Below are 15291 nucleotides of genomic sequence, written 5' to 3'. Positions count from 1 at the left end.
CTCTCTCTCTCTCTCTCTCTCTCTCCCTCCCTCCCTCTCTCTCTCTGTCTCTCTCTCTGTCTCTCGCTCCAGGAGTTGAAACAGGACATCTCCAGTTTCCGTTATGAGGTCCTGGATCTCCTTGGCAACCGGCGTCCTCCCCGGCGACACTACTCGTCCTCCAGTGAGACAGTGAAGGACGACGGCGCGTCACAGGATGACAGCGAATCGGGTGACAGTGGTGGAGTTGGAAGCCAGAGGTCAAAGGGCGTGACCTTTATGACCCCGCTGGAGGACGACTCGAGGCCGGCGCCCACACTTGGCGTCTCCGCTCTGGTACGCTCCGTCTCCGGAATGACCCGGATGGAAGGTGAGGAGGCGGAGCTGGAGGAGGGCATCAGGTGGGGGGAGGAGGATGAGGACGAGGACGGGAAACCAAAGAGCAACGGGCTAAAGGCGAGCGGCGTCCCTCCGTCCTCCTCCGCACACTTCCCGCCGTCGTCTTCGTCACTTTCATCGACTCTGTCGTCGTCGCTGTCTCGCACGAGGAGTCGTCTTCAGCGTCTTTCGTCGCCCGGGACAAAAACAGACTCCTTCAAACGTCTCTCCTACTTGTTCTCCCGCTCCAAACGCAAAGCGCCACCCATGCCCATCCCTCTCCAGGCCCCGCCCTCTTACACCATCTCGGACGGGTTGCTCCTCCCACTGGGGAGCCACAGCCACTCTGACTATGGACTCAGTGAAGTGACGAGAAGCGAGACTCACCTGAACGTGGTGGGACGCTCCGTCGACATCGGCAGCCCCTCGTTCTCGCCACGGAGAACAAATGGGCGGGATTCGCTCCTGACGCTGCCCCTCCCACCTCCCTGTCCCTGCCAATCCCTGCACTGTGCTTCCAACATGTCCGAGTCCAGCTCCCGCCTCCTGGACTCCAGCGAGGACGTTTTCCAGGGTGGATCAGGCCACGGCGGCGTGGACGGCAGAGGAGGGCGACGAGGGCTGACGGTGATGGGGGGGTGGGTTGGGCCATGTGATGATGTCATAGAGGACAGCTGTGAGGTCATAGAGGACTCTGTCACAACTCAGCTATAGGAGAGAGGAAAAACCAAATCGTTTTTCTTTGTTTGCAAAATGGACGAATACGAGTGAAATGGAGAGAGAGGTGAGAGGAGGGAGAGTCCAGTCCGTAGACCTGGACTTCTGCAATGCCGGGTTTTCAGAGAAGAGAGCGAGTGTCATCAGCGATCGTCAAATAGCAGACGTTCATAAAGACTTTTATGTCAACATCTGTTTTTTTATGCAGATTCACAGCAAAAAAAGAACAAGCTGCTCTGTACGAGGTAGCTTAGCAGCTACATAGCGCTAAACAACTACTGAGTGGACTAACTCCTAATGAGTTAGCAAGGTGAACGTTGTATTCTTCAATACCATACAAGCAAAAAAGTTACACTGCTGTTATCCACAGGGCTACTACGCTAAATCACCACCACTGTTGAGCTATGATGCTAGCTAACATGGTAAATATGACAGATAGTAAAACTAACTGTCCAGTTAGTAAAACAATCGTGCCAAATTAACAGTGTTAGCAAAAGAGGCTACATAGCTAGCGGTCACTGTAAAGCTAAAACACCACCAAGCTAAGGCTTGGTGAGTTAGCTTCTTAGCTAGCAAAAACTATTAAAAGTATTGTATGTGAAACAGCTACATAGCTAGCTGACACTGTAATGTGTGTAAATGAGAATCTTTGAAAAAAACTCCTTTAACTCCTAAATTAACACTCTTAGCAAAGCAGCTAGCTAGCAAGGTAAATGGAATCCTTCAAAAATACAGCCTCGCTATATTTTAAGACTGTCAGCTAAACAGTTATATAGTTAGCTGGTACTATAATGTGTGACCCACAGGTCAGGTAGCTTATTAACTTGCTAGCTAGCATGCTCAATGGCCCTCTTAAATAAACAATGTTAGTGAAACGGCTACACAGGCAAAGAGGCATCTAACATGTTAGCCTAGCATGGTAAACATGGTGTTTTAAAGCTAATTAGACACCGTCACTTTAAAAGGAATTCTATGCCCAATAAAATGTAGCTAACCCCATGACACAGCTAAAACACATTAGTGTCAACAAACTGAAACTATCTCTATTATCTTATTTTGTTTTATTATGTTTGGGTTATTTTTCTCTCAGAGGCAAACAAAGAAAGCTTTTATTGTGAAAAAACACATTAGCGTAGCATTCTACTCGCTCACATTTCACCGTGGGAGGATGTTTTTAAAGCGGCTCAGGGTTCGTTTTGTTCTTAATGACGGGGTCGGCAGCAGGTCGCGTGTCCACGCAGCCGTCACCGCGGCGACCAGGTCGCGACGACAAAAAAATACATAAAATTAAAGAGTCTTTATGAACGTCGGCCATTTTGTTTCCACACATGCCACAGGAGAACAAAGACGCAGGATTTTAAAGGACAGTTCACCTTTTTTTCCTCTGGGACGGACACTCACACACTCACACACTCACACACACACAGACCCAAAGCAACTTTTTTTCACCAAGAGAAAATGTTGTTTTTAACAAAACAAAAGACACAGAACGACGACTATTTTAATCCCTTTAACGTGAAGCAAACTGTGATGGAATTAAATCTGTGGAATTACGAGCGGATTATGGCGACTAATTGGAATATTTCTTCACCTCTAATTTTGGAATATCACGGATTAAATCCCTGGATTGGATGAAACTGGCATGTGGAGACACGTCCTCGCCCTCTCTCTCTCTCGCCCTCTCTCTCTCTCTCTGCATCAACAAGGGCCAAGGAACTTTATTTATTTACCTAATAACAGATATAATAATAATAGTAATAATAATAATAATAATACTGGTTTCTAAAGACTGTGTTTGCTTCTATTTGAGTTGCCTGTGGTAATCTGGCTTCTCGTTCAGCTCTTCCTTAACTAAGTAACACTTTAACCTGATGAATCTAAATATATGGTGATTTCTTTTTTTGTTTTGCTTTTTTTTACTTTGATTATAATTATTGTTATTTGCTGAGCAGGATGGAACGACAGGAGGAAGGAAGGGAAGAGAGGATGTTTCCTGGAGGAAAGGAGACAAGGAGAGTCTGTTTTTTTTAAAGGAGATTTCACCATAATTTCATCATGAATTTAAGTTTTTCTTCTTCTTCTTCTAAAGGTCGGCATGAGCAGAGGCTGCTGAATCTTTTTACTCTGGTTAATAAACGACTGACTGTCAGCAGAGAAATTATGCATGTCTGATCTCACACACACACACACACAGAGCTCCAGGACAAATATTTTTTGCCCTTTTTTTTGTTTTTACCAAAGTCTTCGTCCTCCGTCTCTGTTTTCTCTCTTTTCTTCCAAACTCACACAGTTTTTTCTCATGACGTCACCACACGATGACGTCAGCGACAGAAAACCTCGAATTAATGTCACATAAAAAAAATAAGAAATTCTCGGCTTGGCCGCACGTCATCTTAGCACCGGGAGGGTTAGCAGCTAAGCTAAGTGGTTAGCAGCGATGGGAAAATCCACGTTTAACTTTGATCTGAAACTTTCCGTCCACACTCAAACTGTCCGTCCACACTAAAACCATTCGTCCACACCAAAACCATTCGTCCTCACTAAAACATTTGTCCACATTGAAACTGTCCATCCCCACTCAAACTGTCCGTCCACACTAAAATCGTTTGTCCATACTCAAACTGAAAGGAGATGAAGATGAAAGTTGCAACGTCACCTCAGGAACATTTTTCTCTCCAGTTCAAATATTTTAACTTGTGTTCGAACAAAACACAAACGTTGTTTCCATGTGAAGCGACTCAATAGTGACGTCTAGTGGTCATAGTGTCATTTAGAAGCATGTTGAGGTTTTTTTAAATGTAAACTGCAGATGAACCAGTGGGGGGGAGGGGTGTCTGTTGGTTGCCATGGCAGCCGTCCAGCGTGTTCCCAACTGATAATCAGAGCTACTCTGTGCCAAACTTACCCCTGAACCACGGAGGTTGTGTAATCAATCACACGCCTTGTCAATCGCCGTGACAACCGTGGGCCGATATCTCCGTTTCCAGGAGAAAAAACAAATGAAATGTTGAGAACTGAACTGTGTGTGTTTGTGTGTTTGTGTGTGTGTGTGTGTGTGTGTGTGTGTGTATCATTGATCCGTACAGAATCCAGAATGAAATCATGTTCAGCCGTTCATTGATTAGTTATTGATTTAGATTTAAACGTCAGGTTAACCTCGTTAATCTTGTGATCGTTGTCGTCCCTCTGCTTCCGTTTACACCTTTTATTGCAAGTGATGAGGTCACATGGAGGTCACATGGGGGGGGCAAATCTAGTTGACGCTACACGATCTCCGGCCACGACAATCAGTTCACCGACAAGTTTTGCGAACCGCTAGCTAATCAACTCTAAGTGCGAAATTTTCAGAAACGCTTCAAGATTTTGATGAAAGTTTGACTGCGAACAGGACATGCTAACAATGCTAACTGGAAAATCTCAGTGCTAATTAGCTGTGATGTCATTGCAATAACTCGCAATTTTTTCACTTATTTTCTTTCTTTTTTTTTTTAAACCCATATAAAATCGGGTCAACATTCCTTTAAGAAAAAAGGGCAAAGAAGATTTGACGGAGCAGCTCACACACACACACACACACACACACACTGATGTCCTTCAGGTTCTCTTCTAAAGGGATTTTGAGCTTTAAGAATAAAAAAAAATGATACCAGTTTTTTTTGTTTTTCTTCTTTATTTTGGTTTGTTTTTAAATTTCCACATGAATGAACGTATGACTGTGTTATTTTTCTAGAAGCGGACGCTCGCGCACGTTGTCGACTCTTTAATAAAGGCATCCTTAGAAAAAAACAACATTTACGACCATCGTACGACTGTTTATTGTGTCGTTTCCTGTCTGTGGTGGGAGGAGCAGGAGGGGCGGAGTCATCTGAGTCATGTGACCAGTCTCAGAACGAGAGTTAGAGTCGGAAAGATGTCAGGAAAAAAAAGTCAAACTTTATTTGTTTATTTATTACGTTGCTTTTTTCCCTAAAAGGATTCTTATTTACATTTGTTTAACGTAGAAAATATAAATATAACTTTTATTTTTATGCTCGAAACACGTGTAAAAATGTACTTTGAACAAAAGACCCTTTTAGTTTTGCAATGATTGAGATTTTGTTCCATTCAGAAAGTCTATTTTGTAAAAATCTTGTAAAAACCTTGAAATTAGTTTGGACACTTTGTATCCATAACTGGACATGTCCTCTCACACACACACACATCAGAGTGTCTCATAGCAGAACTTGACACTGAGTTGGTGGATGGGAGGATGATGTAGAGAGAGAGAGAGAGAGAGAGAGATGAAAGCTGGTTTCTATGTGCAGCCCACACAACGGGCGAGCGAGGGCTCTGTTAAAAAAATAAACTCGTTCATTTGTTCTTTTGAAAAGCTTGAACACACACACACACACACACACACACACACTCACTCAGATAGATAGACAGATAGACAGACAGACAGACAGATCGTGTTACGTAACACCATGAATGTCAGTGTTTTAAGTGTGTTAATGGCTCCCTCTGCTGGTCAGGACTGCTCCTTTAATGCTCCTTTTACCATCAGTGTGTGTTACTATTATTATTACTTTTTATAATACATTTGCATTTATAGTTCGTGTGTGTGTGTGAGGGTCACATAGGGTCACATAGAGACTTAAAACCTCAAACGTCGTCTCCAGGTCCTGGATCAATTATTGTATTGATTATCGACGGTCATGTGACAGTGATGTTGCTCACTCAGCACATCAATAAAACCCACGAAGAAGAACAAAAAAAAGTCCCAGGGGTTTGAGACGTGTTTGATTTCCTTTGTCAGCAGGAAAATGTATTCATTTATTTTAAGTATTTATGTATCTTAACAATGTAAGTAACAGTAAAATGAACATGTAAATATACATAAGATTATAGCTCTGTATACCCTCTGCAGTCCCTTGCACAGGGTGACAGTCCCTAATAAATAAGAATGAGTTAAATAAAATAAATCACATCAAACATCCAATTTACTGATTATGCAGAATTAATGTATTCAAAAAAAGTGGAAAATTAAAACCTTTAGTAATTGTACTAAAATTAGAATTGAAGTAAATAGAATGTTTTTTGTAACATTATGTTTTTTTTACAACATCAGAAGGAAAATATTTGCAAATAGTTTTAATAACTCTGATAAAATTATACTAGAAATAAAAAATCAGTAACAACGAACAGTATAAACTCAAGTTGTTGTATTATTAGTGTGACACACGTTAAAATAATAAAACATTTTAAAATATAACATGTATTAACATTAAAATATTTTAAAACAGTTAATATATGATATATACTGTATACTTTGTTTATTTAATAAAAAAAAGAACTGTTTGGTTGTATCATGTAAAATAACCGCTCAGAGTGATACATCTTCACTCTCTTGTCTCATCTTTGTTGCTCCTCCTCCTCTCATTGGTCCAGCCGCTGCCACTTCTCCCTCTCTGATTGGTCCGTGCGTCGCGGTCAAAGCGGAAGTGGAAGCTCAAGGAAACCGCAGCAGCCGTAGCGGAGGATAAGGATGTGAAAGCAGGGAAAATAACGTTCGTTCTCAGGGTTTTTAAAACACAGAAACGCAGTTAGAGTGAGGACGAGAACCTCCGCGAAGAGAAAAACATGATTTTAACTCTGTACGCCACGTTTTTATGCGTCGTTTCTTGTGTGGGAGCAGCGGCGGGAGGAGGCGACGATGACTGGGTTCATCTGCCGAACAAATGTGAAGGTAACACACACACGCACACACACACACACTAACACTTCGTAAATCGCCATTAAAATCGCGCACAGTTGAGTTAATTATTGCAAAAATCGTGAATGGAGAAAACATTTTTTGATTTGACAATTTTGTCACCAACATACAGTCGTGGGGATTTAATTTTGAAGTGCCACAAGGGGGCGCTACATCTCTCCTTGATTTCATGACGTCATGATTTATCACGATCTTATGTTCTAAGATTATTTTCTGACAGACACAACAATTTAAAGTCTATCATTGACAAAATGGTGGCGTTTAAATTGTAATAATATTTTGTAAATATTTGTGGTAATGCAAGAATATTTTTTGTAATGTTTGTAACGTTTTTTTGTAATTTTGCATTTTTTATTTTGTCGATGTAAGAAGATTTAGTTTTTTGTAAAAATGGCAAAGTTTTTTTACATTTTAGGACCAAAATAAAACCATATGTAAGTGCATTTTTGGTATAGCTACTGTTATGAATTGTTATTATATTGATTTATGGCAGGAAAATTTGTCCGTTTGCGACATGAAACATTCCCCCTCTCTCTCTTCAGTCTGTAAGTTTGTCAGTATTGAGATGAAGTCTGCGTTTGATGAGACGGGAAAAACCAAAGAGGTCATCGACAGGAACTATCGCTTTATTGACAGCAAGGGGGCGCCACCCATCAAATATGTCAAGTCGTAAGTTCTTTGCTTTTATGTCTTGATTTATTTTTTGAAAATGTTGAATTTATGGCTGTTTCTCAATATCCATACTTGTGCGTACTTGTGCGTACTTGTGTACTCCCGTACTTGTGAAAACGTCATCAGCCTCAGTCCAAGTGCTGTTCCAATTCTCAAGTAAGGACGGTTCTCAAACCCGGAAGTGTTCTTGCTCTGCCCATTTTGTACCAAGTATGCATTGGAGGTGTTTTAAGCGTACTTGGGATGGCCATGTATCCCAGAATACATTTCGGCGGAGCATAGCAGGAGATAATAGAAATAGAAATTTGAAATAAATATTTTACTTTGTCCCGGAACAAAGAATTGAGAAACAGCCTATATTCAGAACAGAAGGAAATTGTTCAGGTTCACTTCCTGTGTAAAAGCAATAATTTGTTGTTTTTTTTAACACTTTTCAACACGTTTTTGTTTATCCCACCAGGTGTGATTAGTAAATCAGTCACTGTCATGTTTTTGTTATCGTTTTATTGAGTTTCTCATGCCTTGCCGTGCCGTTTGTTCCCAGTGACCTTAAACGCGACACTGGCTCAGCGAGGTGAGGGTTAAATGTCCCTGAACGTCTCTTATGTGTCCGTGTCTCTGCAGAGACCTCAGGTTCATCGAGGTGGTGGAGAACGTGTGTCAGAGGCTGCTGGAGTACAATCTGCACAAGGAGAGGAGCGGCAGCAACCGCTTCGCCAAGGTCAGTCTCTCTCTCTCTGTGTGTGTGTGTGTGTGTCTTTGTGGACACGTTGTCCTCATGACCTCGGTGTGTTGTCGCGTGTCCCTCGTCCCGTGTGCAGGGAATGTCGGAGACCTTCTCCACTCTTCACGGTCTGGTGAATAAAGGCGTGAACGTGGTGATGGACATTCCCTACGAGCTGTGGAACGAGACGTCGGCCGAGGTCGCCGACCTCAAGAAACAGGTGTGTCCACACTTCCTGTCCATCGCTGAAAACACCGATCAATGTCAGAATTGTCATTTTTCATGTTCAGCTCTTTGTTTACAACAATAAAACATCAAATACTAAGTTTTTCTGTGTGTGTGTCAGTGTGATGTGTTGGTGGAGCAGTATGAGGACGTGATTGAGGACTGGTACAAAGGAAACCAAGAGGAAGACCTGACCACGTACCTGTGTGAGAAACATGTTCTTAAAGGAAAAGATGCAGGTAACACGCACACGCACGCACACACAGACTCGCACAGGCCTAAAGTGTAAAAAGCTGTCTTTTATTTTGGAAAGTTGCAGTGTAAGTGTTTTGGCATGAATGGAGACATTTATTGTGAAAGTTTTTTGTTTTCCTGTCGACTGACTTTTATTTAGAAAGCTGCAAGTTTGTGTATCAATGTGGAGAAATAGAAAGTGATGCTGTTGAAAACTGAAGAGTTTCAAAGAGAAACAGAAAACTTGTTTGTGTGGACAAACAGGAAGTTGAGACTTTTATTTAGAAAACTTTTGTTTTAGTGTGGACGAACGGGAAGCTCAGACTTTTATTGAGGAAACTTTTGTTTTAGTGTGGACGAACAGAAAGCTGAGACTTTTATTTAGAAAGCTTTTGTTTTTGTGTGGACGAACAGGAAGCTGAGACTTTTATTTAGAAAGCTTTTGTTTTTGTGTGATGAACAGGAAGCTGAGAGACTTTTATTTAGAAAGCTTTTGTTTTTGTGTGGATGAACAGGAAGCTGAGACTTTTATTTAGAAAGCTTTTGTTTTTGTGTGGATGAACAGTAAGCTGAGTCTTTCATTTAGAAAACTGTAGCTTATTTTGAGCGTATGCAAACAGAATCTGAGAGTGTTAGAAAACTGTCAGGTTTTTTTTAGTGTGAACAAACAGGAAGCCAAGACTTTTATTTAGAAAACCTGTGGTTTACTGTGGATGAACAGAAACAGAAAACTTGTGTTTTCATGTGGGTGAACAGTAAATTATTTTATTTTGAAAACTGTATGGTTGTTTATAGTGTGGATAAACAAACTTAGACTTTTGTAAACAATAACACAGACGTCACAGTTCTTATCCTGATTGGTTCACACCTCGGCTACCACCTGTTTCAGTTGCTCAGCAGCCGTCTTCTTCCTGTTCACGCCTGAACGGTCATGTGACCTGTGTTTTCAGTTGTGCGAATGTGGACGCAGATCATGTGTGATACTGAGTTTAAAGCAATTTCTTCTTTTTTCGTCTGCAGACTGTCTGAAAGAGGACTTGTCACACAGGAAGAAGGGAGACCACGCCGCCATCGCGGAGGACAAGAAGAAGAAGAAGAAGACGACAAAGAAAGGAGGGAAGAAAGAAAAGAACGACGGAGACGACGGCTCAGAGGACGAGAAAAAGAAGAAGAAGGAGAAGAAGAAGAAGAAGAAGAAGAGCAAAGCTCCGGTGGAGGCGGAGGACGGAGCAGTGTTTTCTGACGAGCAGATCCAGCCTCAGGTTCCTCTGTCTGGACACAAGACGGAGCTGTGACGTCCCGGATCAGCTGATCTGAGACTCTGAGACACTGAGTCCTGTTGCACTGTTCCATCGTTCACTCTTTCATTCCCACACAATTGTCCTTTTAATTTCTCACGTTCTGTCATTGTTACGTCTGTAAACCTGTAAAACTCGGTGGAACTGTTGAGAACTTTTATCTCCCTTTAAATGAACGGTTTGAAGAAGGAGCAGAAGTCTAGTTTGTAAACCACTCACTCTCCCACACCAAAGCCCATAGAGAAAATCAGTGATTTTAACATCACAGCACACAGGAGTTATTGATCCACTGCTGCCTCCATCACTAAGTTCAAATGTCTTATTTTTAAAGTTCGGTATTTGTAAAACTTTGTTCAGATTCACCTCAGTGACACAAAGTGACCACACGAGGCAGCAGTAGACCAGCAGCTCCTGTGTCCCCGTGAGCTAAAATCACTGATTTTCTCTATGGGGTTTGGTGTGGGAGAGTGAGTGCTTTACAAACTTCACTTTCCTGTTGGAAAAGTCTGTCTGACAGTGAGATAAAGACGTGAACACGTGAACATGTGAACATTGTAGACTTAAACGTATATTTTTATGAGCTGAGTTTTTTGGCTCAGTGGCTAAAATTCACTTTGAATCAGTTTCACACTTCAAAAAGTTATTTAACTATTGTTCCCGTCGCTCATTAGAACGTTAAAGAATAGAATAGAATAGAATAGAATAGAAAAGAATACAGGGTCATTAGATCAAAAACATACACGGGTCAAATAGACACAAAAGTTGACTTTCATTCAACATAGCTTTGTCATTTAATCCAATTATAATCTGATTACAGTTTCTCAAAGGTCAACAGTTTTCTTTCCGTAGAAGACGATTTATTCATCAGAAAATCAACATTTTTGTTCACTGTTTGCAGCAATGAACCTTTCTTACTCTCTTAGTTAAATAAACACGTGTTTTCTTGTGTTTTTCAGTTACAAATTGTGCCGATCTTGTTTCTTTAATTTAAATATTCCATCTCTGACAAAGGGAACTGAATCTTATTTCCCTTATTTTTTTTTGTTACGTTGAAGTCTCACTTTCAGTGGAATTCACCTTTTAATGAGTACATGAGGTACATTTCCTAAGTCAGTATTTTGTGTTGTTTCTTTAAATCGTATAATTTAATGTTAGAAAGTTGTTTAAAGTTTATTTAATTTGTCTGTATTTGCTGTTAAAAAGCTGCTATTTGAGAAGTGTGTGTGTGTGTGTGTGTGTGTGTGTGTGTGTTGGGCTGAAAATAAAATAAAAAAAATCTTTTTTTTTACTGTTTATTTTGAATTAAAACAGTCTGTGTTACAGTGGAGTTGCTGCTTCTTTTACAGATGTTCAAGTAAAATAAGTACAATTATAAATCAATATATTGTTTCATTTGTACATTTAAAAAAATCTCAATTTATTTTAAAATCACAAGCTTCTTTTGAACTACACGATCAAAACAAGTGAAAATTTAAGGAGTTAAATTGTATTTTTAGCAGGTTTTTCTCTTACGTTCAACGAACGTGTGGGTGTAATGCGCAACCTTGACCACCAGAGGGAAGCAGAGTTCCTACCCTGACTATAGTCGGCTTGAAACGTTCATAATATTGAATATATATGTTATCATGAAATGATTACACTTAAATAAATGTATTATGTAAAAAGAAAAAAATCACAAAGTAAATTTCATGTTTTTTTTTACTTTTAGTCTCAAATTCTTTAAATCCTAAACAACAACCGGGGTCACAGGTGAGGAATTACCCATGATTCTTGGCGCCCTCGTTTCGGAGGGAAACTGGAAAGTGTAGCTCGTTAAGGAAGCAAACGTTTACGAGACTTGTACACGTAACAAAATAGAGTCATCGGCAGGAAAGTGAAGGTGATATCTTTTGAATATGCTCGTGTAAATAAGACCATCTTCATCAGCCGACGATGACGCAGGTGTTTTTTGGCCGCGGTCACGGACACAGCACTTTGGTGCCGGAGTTGTTGGTTTTTCTAAGATGGCGGACGTTTAAACTGTGATGACGTTGCTCAGACTGAACCCAGGTAAGATCTGCTATTTCTGTGTTGTTGTTTTTTTGACAGTTTTACCTGTGATTGGCTGACTAATTTCGATCGTGTATTTGAATATTAGTATGTTTTAAGCTCCAGTGCTCAATATTATTTCTGACTTTTTTAAAAATATGATTTTTTTGGCGGGTGTTTTGTGTGAATTCTTTAAATTGGTGGTGATTTTTAGTCTTTTTAGAAAAGGGCCTGAAGGAACTTTACAATTATTCAATTTTAAATGCCAAATACTGTCATTCGTGCCCTTTGAATCGCTGGATTTGGTGTTTGTGTTGATTGCAGTCTCTTACGTTGGTGTTTTGACATGGCTAAAAGTGACTAACAAGTTGACTGACAATGAAAGTTGTCATAAGTTGTGGTGTTTGAAGTGGTTTGTGGCTCTGATGTTGTTGTTGTTGTTGTTGTTTTATCTTAAAAATATGCTTGTAGCTTTTATACCATCATTATTCTGTGACTTCAACAGTGTTTTTCTGAACATCACATTAACGTTTATATACACATCCTTTTGTATAGTTAGCTTGCTTGCTTCTCTCACTAAACCCAGACACAGTATTACACAGTCAATTATTACAATATACATTATAGATAATCAATTAATCATTTGGTTCATAAAATGTTGATCAAACCTGGAAATGATGACACTCTCAAATGTCTAGTCTTGTTCTTGTTTTTTTCCACAAATCAAAATGTAATCAGTTTTAATAATTTATTTGTTATCTGGAGCAAAGGATCCAGAAAATATTCACATTTAAAAAGCTGGAAAGTCAAAAACTTGGTTTAATTTGTGAAAAAAAACCTCTAAAACCAACAAATCAAGTAATTCTTTCAGCCCTAATACTCTTACAATAAACCACACTACACTACACCTTTATTTTGTTTTAAACATAGGTAATTACCACACCTGTAAAAGAGCTTAAACTTTATATGTCCTGTAAAAATTACAAAAAAGTACAGTAAAAAAACAGGTCTGTACGTGCTGTTCTACTGGAATACAGAATTACTGTACTGCTGAATATGACTTTGAAGCAGTCGTCAAATGTTTGTCCGTTTTGATGATATTCCCCGTTTTAATCACTTTGCTTTCACTAGTATAATCGTTAGAGCTGAAACTAACGATTATTTTCATAATGGATTAATCGTTTGGTCCATCAAATATCAGAAAACCTTAAAAACCGTTGACCTAATTTTGGACCCCTTATTTGAGTTGACAGAACTCGGCCGTGTCTCCGGGCAAATAGAAAAGATCGTAGTTAAATCCAACTCCGGCGTAGAGTGGCTGAGTGAACGTGGCGTGGACTCTGTGGAGCAGAGTCATGGTGTCATTGGAGACTCTGTAGAAGGACAGGCGACCTGCGTTCTGGTCCAGGTAGACTCCGATTCTGGAGGTCAGACCGCCCGAGACTCTGGTCCAGACTCTGTTGTGGCCAAAGTTACAGCTGTCGCGGTAACAATACATAGCCCAGGATTTGTCGTTGAATCCAAACCCACATCCACCCGACGACCCTCCTGATCGTCTGATGTTCTTGTACGCGACGGCGACGCTGACTCCTCCTCCTCTCCACTCCACCTCCCAGTAACAGCGTCCACTCACGCTCTGTCCACTCAGCACCTGATAATCGTCAGTGAATCTGTCCGGGTGACGAGGATACGGCAGGTTCTCCTTCACGACGGTGACCTTCATGTTTCCCTCAGACAACGACATCCACGCGTTCACCGTGTTTGGGTCCAGAGTGATTTCCTGTGAATGTGTGAGGAACTCGGCTCTGGTCTTCGGTTGTGGGTGTGGCAGCGGGACGTCCACTCGAGTCTCGCTCAGTAGGACCTTTAGTTGACCTCTGAGCTTTGTTACAGCTGCTGTCATGTCCTCTAAGTGTCTCAGAGGACGTATTTTGATGCTGGTGGACGAGTGTGTGGACGGACTGAGTGCAGACAGCGAGCGGTATTTGAGGAGAAAGTGGTTGTGGTCGTGTGTGAGTAAGAGCCGCTTCAGTTCAGCTTCTCTCTTCTTCAGCTCTGCGATCTCCCGCTGTAGCTTCTCCTCGATGTCTCTGACTCGACTCACTTCGGTTTCCTGCTCCGACCTGATCTGCTGCTTCACGTCGGAGCTTCTCCTCTGCAGGAGACGCGTCATCTCGGTGAAGATCTCGTCTGTGTCTTCCGCGGCTTTGTCAGCAGAGCGATTCAGAGCCTCCACCCCCTGTCGCAGCGCCTTCATGTCTTTGCCTCTGTCCTGGAGTCTCTGCTGGACTTCTTGGAGACTCCGCTGCAGGTCGCTCTGCTTCTGCACCCTCTCCGCCGCGGCCGTGGCCGTGTCGTGGCCTTCATGTTCATCCACCGAGCAGAGATAACAGATGCACAGCTGATCTGTTCGGCAGAACATCTTCATCACCTCGTCATGACGGGAACAGATGTTCTCCTGGAGGTTCTCGGAGGGCTCCACCAGCTTGTGCTTCTTTAATGGAGGCGAGTGACGATGAGGCTGGAGGTGTTCCTCACAGTAAGAGGCCAAACAAACCAAACAGGACTTGAGTGCTTTCAGTTTCCTGCCAGTGCAAACATCACAGGCCACATCTTCAGCTCCGGCATAGCAGTGCTCGGCAGGAGCAGAGTGGAGTCCGGTCTTCTTCAGCTCCTCCACTAAATCAGCCAACATGGTGTTTTTCTTCACCTCAGGTCTTGACCTGAAGGCCTCTCTACACTGAGGGCAGCTGTAGATCCTCTTCTCATCCTCTGAGTCCCAGTGGTCTTTAATACAGTTCTTACAGAAGCTGTGTCCACAGGTAAGAGTCACTGGCTCCTTCAGAAGATCCAGACAGATCGAACAGCTGATTCTCCCTCGCTCCATTTTCACCACCGCGCTCTGAGTTTCTCTTTCTGAGAGGAGGAGGAAGGAAAAAGAAGAAGAAAACCGGTTTGATTTCAGCGACATGTGTCACAGAGCAGTGGGGGCGGAGCCTGTTAGAGCTCCTGCTCTTCTCCACCTGTTGGCTCCTCCTCCTCCTCATTGTCACTCTGCAGACGTGAGGGGGAGGGAACCAGGAAACGTGTGGAGCAGGTTGTTAGGCCACGCCCTCCTTCTGAGTAATTTCAAAGACATCGTTCTCCAACTGTCACAAATATTCTTCCCCATGACATAGAAATAAACAGCCCAAACATGACTCAGCGTTTTTACAATCCGTGCAGAGTGAAACATACATACATATGATATTATTATTTATATTTGTGTTATTAATGATTCATCG

At 41.7% G+C, this 15291-nt stretch overlaps 3 protein-coding genes across 3 annotated transcripts in view; 2 read left to right on the top strand and 1 right to left on the bottom strand.

Annotated features, from left to right (window-relative positions):
- The window catches only part of trpc5a (transient receptor potential cation channel, subfamily C, member 5a), a 43821-nt gene extending 41327 nt beyond the window's left edge, over window positions 1-2494 (top strand). Inside the window, exon 17 of the mRNA XM_044021057.1 lies at window positions 73-2494. Coding sequence (XP_043876992.1) covers window positions 73-1071 — 999 coding nt within the window. The 3' untranslated portion in view covers window positions 1072-2494. The remainder of the gene's footprint in view (window positions 1-72) is intronic.
- Window positions 2495-6537: 4043 nt separating this feature from the next.
- On the top strand, window positions 6538-10171 carry cnpy3 (canopy FGF signaling regulator 3). Its single transcript, XM_044021087.1, has 6 exons — window positions 6538-6799; window positions 7369-7495; window positions 8123-8219; window positions 8320-8442; window positions 8569-8686; window positions 9702-10171. Exons 1-6 carry the CDS (start codon window positions 6694-6696, stop codon window positions 9974-9976), a joined length of 846 nt encoding a protein of 281 aa, XP_043877022.1. The 5' UTR covers window positions 6538-6693; the 3' UTR covers window positions 9977-10171.
- A 2641-nt stretch (window positions 10172-12812) lies between these two features.
- Window positions 12813-14924, bottom strand: LOC122766317 (tripartite motif-containing protein 16-like). The gene has a single exon (XM_044021084.1). It carries the CDS (start codon window positions 14892-14894, stop codon window positions 13245-13247), a length of 1650 nt encoding a protein of 549 aa, XP_043877019.1. The 5' UTR covers window positions 14895-14924; the 3' UTR covers window positions 12813-13244.
- Between the last annotated feature and the right edge of the window lie 367 nt (window positions 14925-15291).

The sequence above is a fragment of the Solea senegalensis genome, linkage group LG3 (assembly GCF_019176455.1).
Source record: "Solea senegalensis isolate Sse05_10M linkage group LG3, IFAPA_SoseM_1, whole genome shotgun sequence".
Classification (NCBI taxonomy): Eukaryota; Metazoa; Chordata; class Actinopteri; order Pleuronectiformes; family Soleidae; genus Solea; species Solea senegalensis.
This window is presented reverse-complemented; position numbering and strand designations above follow the sequence as displayed.